The 9,315-nt window shown below is 37.0% G+C and overlaps 1 protein-coding gene across 1 annotated transcript; it reads right to left on the bottom strand.

Annotated features, from left to right (window-relative positions):
- Positions 1–2,679: 2,679 nt before the first annotated feature.
- On the bottom strand, positions 2,680–8,781 carry zgc:152863 (uncharacterized protein LOC562658 homolog). The gene is made up of 5 exons (XM_052110498.1): positions 8,365–8,781; positions 6,832–6,938; positions 5,702–5,899; positions 4,803–4,944; positions 2,680–3,921 (listed from the first exon to the last, which is right to left on the bottom strand). Exons 2-5 carry the CDS (start codon positions 6,923–6,925, stop codon positions 3,594–3,596), a joined length of 762 nt encoding a protein of 253 aa, XP_051966458.1. The 5' UTR covers positions 6,926–6,938; positions 8,365–8,781; the 3' UTR covers positions 2,680–3,593.
- Positions 8,782–9,315: the final 534 nt, after the last annotated feature.

Raw genomic sequence — 9,315 nt, 5'->3', positions numbered from 1 at the left:
AATATGTGACAGTGAGGCACTTACATTAGAAGTGAATGGGGCCCATTTTTGGAGGGTTTGAAGGCAAGGTTTTAAAGCACTTGTATAAATTCTGTTGAAACTTGTGTATTATTTGATCTGAACATTTTTTTAATTCATCAACTTTTTCTTAGGATTACAAGGTTTACATAATTATCGTCACTTCATAAAATGAAATATAACTTTACAGAAAAGGTTTATCACAAAAACTATTTTTATTACATTAAAATCGTTAAACACCAGTGCTTCCATCTTGTGAAACCTCTTTTGAAAGGTTTTTGCTTTTTTTAATGAAAAGGAGAGGCAAGTCAAGATATAGTACAGTATAAAAGTAAAAGTATAGTCAGGACATTACTGATTTAAAAAACAGCAACATCACTATTTGAAAAAAGTCATTTTTGATCAAATCTAGACAGGCCCCATTTCCAGCAGTCATCACTCAACACCTTATCCTTGAGTAATCATGCTTAATTGCTTAATTTGGTAATAGAAAATCACTTGCCATTATATCAAACACAGTTGAAAGCTATTTGGTTTGTTAAATGAAGCTTAACATTGACTTTGTGTTTGTTTTTGAGTTGCCACAGTATGCAATAGACTGGCATTCTGTCAATATTAGGTCAAAAATGACTAAAAAGAAACCGCTTTCTCTAGAAACTCATCAATTATTAATTATATTGAAGAATGAAGGCTATACAATGATTGAAATTGCCAAAAAACGGAAGATTTCATACAAATGTGTACACTACAGTCTTCAAAGACAAAGAGTCTCTAGTTTGAGAAATAGACATCTCACATGTCCTCAGCTGGCAGCTTCATTTAATTCTACCCGCTCAAAACCAGTTTCATGTACAACAGTAAAGAGAAGACTCAGGACTGCAGGCCTTATGGGAAGAATTGCAAAGAAAAAGACACTTTTGAAACATAAAAACAAAGAGAAAAGTTTAGAGTGGGCAAAGAAACACAGACATTGGACAACAGATAATTGGAAAAGAGTGTTGTGGATCTTAAACCCATTGAGCTTTTGTGAGATCAGCTAGATTATAAGGTGTGTGAGAAGTGCCCGACAAGACAGCCACATCTTTGGCAAGTGCTACAGGAAGTGTGGGGTGAAATGTCACCCGAGTATCTGGACAAACTGACAGCTGGAATGTCAAGGATCTGGAAAACTGTCATTGCTGCACATGGAGGATTTTTTGATGAGAACTCTTTGAAGTGATTTAAGACGTTCTGAGCATTTTTTCAGTTGTAATAATAATTTTTCATGTTTTTAATGTCCTGACTATACATTGTTGAATGTCATTTTGGTGAATAAAAGAACCAATTTCTTTTCATAAGAGCAAAATCTGTACATTATCCCAAACTTTTGTCCGCCAATTTGTGTATGTATATATATATATACACACACACATACATATACACACAATTTAGTTCTATAGAATAAAATCGTGGTTTTCTGGTATGTGCAGTACCCAAACTGACCTCAAGGTATGGACAGATCTGCTGAAGTAAAAATCTTTTTTCTATTCATATCAGCATGCTAAAATCACCACCATTTTCATGAACTCTTTAGCAAGAAAATTCTATAAATTGAGCAAGGTGCTTATCAGTTGCTCAAGAGAGATTGTAAAAGCAAACCAGAAGAGTTATCAACTTACTGACTTTTTGTGTGAATACTAACTCGTCTGTCCATTAATAAGGTGAACTAATTTAAGTTTTCCTTATTTAAAGTAAATAAATTCACAAAGAAATTAATAGTGCTTTTGAAAAATTAATACATTTTATCTCTGCCATCCCGCTTATACTTGACACTGGAATAAATGAATCATGGCTGACAGCAAATAGTGTATGTTTACATCTGTAAAAACTATTGCGTCTGCCTGATGGTGCATCCAGGCCACTAGATATCAATATTAGTTGTAGACAACTGCCATGTCGCAAACAAGGATTGAACAACTACAGAGTGCACCTTTAAGACCCCATGAAATCAAAATTAGAGGCTTTTAGTATGTCTTTGTTTTGATGTCATCTATATGTTTGTGTTTGCATGAACATTTACATGTCATTTTTAGCAGCTATAAAATGTGCAGATTTTCCCATCACTGCAAGGGAGTTTATAGCTTTATCTCAGAATTCTCACATAAATCAAAACTGTCTTAACATATCTTAAGTGATTTCATGAGGTCTTCAAACACTTTTACTGCTGAAAAAAGAAACCATTTTATCATTAGGTGATCCATTATCAACGAAGGAAGAAAACAGCACAAAGCAAGCCTATTCACAGAGTGTATGTAGGTCAAATGTAAGTGTGTAGGCGTCATGTTCTCCATTTCATCTATAAAACAAATTCTGAGCTCATGATATCCTCTTATGGGTCATGGCTTCTAATTTAGCATTGATCTGTCTGCTCAAACTTGTGTGAAAACAACTTTTAACAAGCGTAACACTGTATTGGAGCACACATTGACCTCTCTAATCCACATTTGTTGAGAGACAGACTAACACGTTGGTTTTAGAAGTGATCAACCTGTGATAACCTCAAAAAATAGAAGCTTGTATGTGACCAGCTCAGGGAAAAACCAACCAAAAAAAAAACAACAATTGTAAATGGATTAAAGGATGTAGATTTTAAATGAGTTTTAATAGAAAATATGTCATTCATAAAATTTTTTAAAATGTTTAGCATTATTTATTTTATGTGCACAAGTATATACATGATGTAAGAATGTAAATGTTACATATAAAATGATAGATAGTTTTCATCTGGAAAAGTACAAACAAATACACAAAAACACATTCAATGTCCATTGAGCAAATCTAATCCATTATTCTACATGTTAAAGAATAGTTTATCCAGAAAATGATAACCGAATTTCATTCATGGGTGAATGATCCCTTTTAAGTTTATGATCATATATAATATTTGTCAATAGGCACAATTTTAGTTTGGGTACTTGTCATGGTGAACACATTCATGCAATCTAAACCCTCAGCAAAACATTGAATTGGGTAAAGGGCTGAGTGAAAATAACTAGACCGTTTTCAGTCCAAGGAATAATATTTCCTAACATGTTAAATCCAGCTAAAATCGGTTTAATTAATCGTAGCCTGCTCAAGGTGATATGAAGGGTTTACACCCCCAATGAGTTTCCTACTCAGCATTTCATCTTCACAGATGTTCTCATTCAAATTAAAAAGGCAATAAAGTGACTATATAGCTCTCTTCCCCTAATGTAATACCTACCTCATAATAAGTCAACCAATCATACAAGTGATCTTGAACATCATGATCTAATTCCCCTCACTGAGGGGAGTTAATAGCTATATCTCAGGCTTATAACTGAAAAATTCGACATAATCAATATTCCAGCACTTTACCTCGAAAAACTACAGCCATGTCAGACCAATAAATTAGTTTATAATTTCACTCAAACTTCAAACTGCAACCTCTTGAAAATTATTTACACCTACTGTAGGAATAATCCATGATCGAAGGCAAAAAACGGTCACAAAGTCTCATGTGCAAGGAAATTAACAACCAAAAGTCAAAGGGAGAGTTGATTAATGTCCAGTTATTAGTTGCATTTATCAACAGAAAGTGCATTTTGCAAGGACCGCTCATCACTGTCAGTTGTACTGTCTCTTGATTGTGATTGGACCTCTTCGTAAGGTGGCGGCAGAGCTTCTGTGCTTTCACTGGCTGTATCGGTGCAACGACTGGAATCCGAGTGTATTAGGGATGTAAGCGGACTGTGGTCTGATGCGTCCTGGGCCAATAGGAGCTGAGTGGGTCCACGGAAGGGTGGGAGGCGCTGGCCCCAACTGCTGTAGATTGCCTCCTCATATGTGGGTAGAGACACAGGTAAGCCATCAACCATTAGGTCCAACTGATCCGATGATCGCCTGATAAAAAAAAGCAAGATGTACCAGTCAACAAATATTCCCATTTATGCAATTCTTTGCTTCAAGTCTTTGCAACATCCACTACATGGCCAAAGGTATATTCTGTAGACACCTGAAAAACACATTCAATTTTAAAACTATGGGGATTAATAGGTAAAAGGTTGTCCCTTCGCTGCCACCCTTCTGGGATGGCTTTTCTTTAGATGTTGGAATATGGCTGCAGGGATTTTCTTCGATTCAGAAACAAGAGCATCAGTGAGGTCAGGCACTGATGTTAGCCGATTGGCTTGCAGTTGGTGTAAAATGTATTTGTTTTATGAGATTTCATAGCTGTATGCTGGTAATAAGTGTAGCTGGAATAGTGTGTAACCGTCTGGTTCTGGAAGTACAATCCCATTAATATTCTACATAGGGGAATAGATTTTTAACAATCATTTTTAAAGACAGACCTACCGTGAGCTCCAAGGTTGTTAATTGATGGTATATGCTTTGCTGAGTTATTGATTTTTCTATCTTTCCTACTTTGATTGCTTTTTTGCAAAGCGTCATGGGATTGTAGTTTGTGCCCTCATAAAAGACGGCAAGTACACAGTCTTTTATGAGTCCAGTATTTTTAATATTTTCAATACTTTTTTGCTTCAAATCAAAGCTTGTAATGTTGTGATTCACTCTGGAGCTGGTAGATTTGCTCAAAACTCTTATGAAGGATTTTATGAAATCCCTATGGAAAAAATACTTCCAGAACCAAGGCAGCTGAAAAAGTGGACGGGCACTGTTGCGATCTGTTGTCCAACTAATTAATTTGAAGGGGGTGTCCATATACTTTTGGCCATGTAGTGTAGTCCTTCTTTCCATCTGATAAAGCTAACAAAATTGCATACCTTTGTGTATAACAGGTGAATAGACGGGATTTGATAACCAGACAGGCTGTTGTGGTAAGAAGGAAGATGGACACTCCAATAGCAGTTGTTGCCACACTTGGGATAGAGTTGACAATCTTCTCATGTTGTTCAGCATGGCCCTCTGAAAAAACATACACACCATTTAAAGACTTCCGCACAAGAATTAGTCAGTTCATCAAAGAATTTGAAAACGTATTGAACTATAAATTACAGCCGGAATCCAACCAAGTTTTGGAATATGTGGTTCAGTAAGCAGTGTACATCCTTTGATTTCGATTCTATGACGCGTTCATTTTCCGAGGCCTTTACATGCATCAAGAAAAAGACTGGTTAGTTTGGTGACTTTGCTAACTTCCTGCTCAAGCTGTTGGTTTCCTCTCGTGACATGTTTCTGCTTAAACGAGAACGTGAGCACCCGGAATGTAAGATTTTTTTCCCCTTCCTATAGCTTAGGAGAGTGGTTGACTACTGGGGCCCAGGATTTATATAGGTAATTTATTAATGGTTATGCATGTGAGATCCCTGCCTCCAGCACAATTCCTTCATTCAAAATTCAGAACTATCTATTGACTGATGCAAGAAGAGAAAGTTTGAGTTGTCTGGACAATCAGTACCTTCAGTCCTTCACATCAATCTTTTACTACGTATGACAGTAAATACTTGTATTGTCGTGTCACAAAAGCTATTTGAAATCCCAAATTTCCCCATTGAAACAAACATCTCTCTCATTTATGCACCTGGCAGACTCACACTTTCAAGTATACATTTGAATAATCTCCTGAGAATTGAACTCATGACCTTTCCATTGCTAGCACCATGCTCTGAGTTTTACAAGAACATAGTGACGCACTCAAACCGATTTTGTTCCATTCTCTTACCTGATCGGGGTAAACAGGTTGGAATGCTTGGTCGCCATTGCCCATGAAGACACCTAGACTGATGATGGCGGGAGGGTAGATTGTATCCCGGCTCGCAGAAGAAGCGAATCGTGCTCTTTTGAGGGAAACCACGACAAGGAGAAGGATCACAGTGGAAACCTACATGCTCTGGTATGACTGGGTGAGAGCAATTTCGACCTTAAACAAATCAAAAAGAAAATATACCTTTTAATAGAGAATTTTTCACTTCATCAGTTCTTAAATATCAGGTTTACTGATAAATGGTACCGTCTCATCAGTCTCTAAAAATAGCATCCAACAACACAGTAAAGTCTGTTAATATTTTAATGTGTTGCTTGCATAAATTATTTGACTTTTTCTTATTAAGGGAAAAATATACTCTTGTACACTGCAAGTACGTGTACACAGATGCTACTAGCTATGCAAGCTCAATTTCGTGCACTGTTGCATTCGTAAATGAATCAAACCACATAATACAACACAAGTACATGTTGCATTCTCAACCTTGCGGGAAGGGGCGGTAGAGCAAACATTAGTGTAAACTTTCTGCTTCTACGGTGAGTTTCCATTCAAGCCTACTACTGTAATGGCTTGAGTCAATATATTAATAGCAACTTACCTAAATAATAACAAAGTTTCATGGCACAGACTTTAAGGTAACTCTATTGCCCCTTTGAGTACTGAGGTTTGTTACCACCACAGTAACGCGCGTTACCATGATTAATCAGATTACTCATTGGGAATGCTCAACACAAATATGTGTTGGTAGGCCATTCACTTTCAGGGGGTAGTGAGGAATAATTTAGTTACTATTGAGTAAATTAAATATTGGTAATTTACACCAATTATTGGAGCCATCAACAAAGATTAATCAGAAAAAACAATATTGGTTGAACTCTAGTTAGAAATGACATTGAGGGAAATATTGCAAACTTTTCTTTTGCATAACCTTGCACATCTGCCAAATATTGTCAAATACTGGCATCTATACAAGGCTTTGTGGATGTGTATTAGTGATTAGGCAATCTGTTTAAGTGGGTTTCAGAGGAAGTCCGTGGCAAGTTATCTGGAAGAGGAAGATGTGGGATGCTAAGAGGAAGCTTTCATACCTGCGGTTACATCTGACAGAGCAGCTAGCATGAGAACCCCGTAGCACAAGGCAGTTTGCAGACATGGCCAGAGAGACAATCGCTGTGCAGACATCAAAACAGCTGTCCTGGTGACACAATGAACAAACAAAGATACAGAACTCAGTAACCAATGGCCATTGGCATAGCATCAGTTTGCAAATAATTCCAAGCAGAGGGTCAATTACAGAACAGATCTACAGGCTTGGTTTAAAACTGCAGATATATTTATCTGATAGGGAGCTTCAAATCAACTGTGTTGACAGGTTATTAGAGCATGACTCAAGGATAGCAAATAGATGCATTTCATAAGGGCCATTACATGATGTGACTAACAGGGTTTTTAAACCATTAACCGCATGTTGGTTTGTTTCTCAGAAAGAGAAGGGGTGTTTCTATCAACAGCTGACCTTGCAACAGCTGGCTAACACTACACCCAGTCCCTAAACCCAGTATAATGCATCTGCACAATATGCCCATTCAAAGGGGCGTCAATTAAATGTCAGGGCATCAATCAATTCAATCATATTCCAAAATTGACTGGCAGTGTCTGTAAACTGATTCAAATGAGTGCACAAAGTTTTAGCAAAACATCTCAGAAACCATACACACAGATGGCTCACTTTGAATGCTGCAATGATTTAGTCATCTGTGTAACGTGGGATTGTCCCATCTTGGCAGCTTGACATTTTCACACATAAACTTGGCACAGAACAGACCACAATGTGGGTGGCTTGCTGTCACCTCATTTACTAAATACATCATCAAATTGTGCACAATTATTGAATACACAATTTGTAGTGTCACCATTAAGTGCACTTTGCAAAAGAATTATGTGAGCTGCATTCACTTTCCATGACTACAGGCTAAACGAAAGAATGGAGTCTTAAAGTGCTGTATTATTATGCACTTTTCCAATTAGACAGCTAATAAGGGGTATGATGGGGAATAGTACTGATACACATTCATTGGTATTGCCATTATAACAAAGACTCCCATATGTTTTAGAATGAGGTAAAAAAAAATGTTTTACCTCACCCCTAGTCTCAGAAAACATTTGGCATTTTTAGATATTAATCAAATAATTATTTATTCCCTTCATTAAGCTGTTTGAATTATAAAGGACAGTTTGAATGCATACAAATTATGTGGTTTATGTTTCCTACATTATAGGGACGTCACAATTTTTCACACACAGAGAAAGAGAGAGCTAGAGCTGATATTTGATAATTAAGCTCTGTTAATTAAGCCATTAATCTATTAATCTACAATGTTGATTCTATTCATCAGTGCACTTGACATTAGGGTGGCACAAAAAACTGTACAAATCCCAATCATGATGCACTGATGCGCGTGTAATGGACAATTCGAATGCCTAATGTGGCTATAAAGCGTTTGAGAACAGCAGAACAGATGCACAAAAGCTCTATTGTGACATCACATTGTGTGTTCACGTCTAATGTAACACAATGATGGAGAGCACGAGAACAAGCACACATTTTAAATGAAACTCACCTGACAATGAAGCTTGTGTTGATGTATGATTATAAAATCAGCCGCTTTTTATCCAGTCGGTTCTTTAGCGTGTTCTCATTTACAACGGGACTGTTACAAAAAGATTTCAGGTGACTTCGCACACAACCTATTCCCTACCTGGCCGTCTGAATGGGAACCGATTCAACAAGTGCATCTATTCTACAGCAGCTGTCAGATGACTCACTGCACAGCTGAGTTATCAGGCGCAGCTCGCGTTCTGATTGGTCGCTAGATCTGCACGTGCACGATAGCCCCGCCTGCAGCACTTAGTGCTCGCCGCCCACATTGCCCGTCATATTCTGGAAACCGAAAGCGATTCGTGGAAAAATGGTTGTGGTGTGATTTAAACAAATATTTTTAACGACCCCACCTAAGAAACGCTTCCCCATTTAGATTAAAAGTAGAGGAAAAGGAAACGCCAGAGAAATACAAAAAGTAGCAGTGAATATATATATATATATATATATATATATATAGCATCGACAACGCAGATTTGAGTCAAAAAGCGAAATCCTCTCAAAACTAAATGTGCTGCTTACCGAAACAGTATGTTTGTGCATAACAGTTTTTGGAATTCATATTTTGACATTGTACGTCACTGATATATCAACTTGAATGCTTATAAATGCTTATAAAGGCGTAATGCTCCAACGTAATCCATTTGGGATTTACTGAGATTACAGAATCCTAAATTTAAAGTTCAATACAACAGAGTATGCAACTGCATACTGAAAATGCATCTGATGCACATTGACGGGACTTTTCAAATAGCCCAAGCAGAATCACATATCAACAAGAAATGCTTGCCTAAAAGGCCAAATTGACTGTGACACATTGAAACTTAACAGTTCGGGTTGTCTCAAGTGAAATAAATAATTATTAAAAAGGTAAAGTTGACAGTTTTCTAGAAAGAGAAATTAAGGAGTCAAA

The sequence above is a fragment of the Xyrauchen texanus genome, chromosome 38 (genome assembly GCF_025860055.1).
Source record: "Xyrauchen texanus isolate HMW12.3.18 chromosome 38, RBS_HiC_50CHRs, whole genome shotgun sequence".
In the NCBI taxonomy this organism is placed as follows: Eukaryota; Metazoa; Chordata; class Actinopteri; order Cypriniformes; family Catostomidae; genus Xyrauchen; species Xyrauchen texanus.
The sequence above is the reverse complement of the archived record's forward strand: the minus strand, read 5'-3'. Positions and strand labels throughout refer to the sequence as shown.

Excerpts from the sequence above, each read along its gene's own strand:
- zgc:152863 (XM_052110498.1), bottom strand. The coding sequence starts at position 6,925 with ATGTCTGCACAGCGATTGTCTCTCTGGCCATGTCTGCAAACTGCCTTG. Across the intron at positions 4,945-5,701 it reads AACCTGTTTACCCCGATCAG|AGGGCCATGCTGAACAACAT; the intron begins GTAAGAGAATGG and ends ATGTTTTTTCAG. Across the intron at positions 3,922-4,802 it reads TTCACCTGTTATACACAAAG|GCGATCATCGGATCAGTTGG; the intron begins GTATGCAATTTT and ends TTTTTTTATCAG.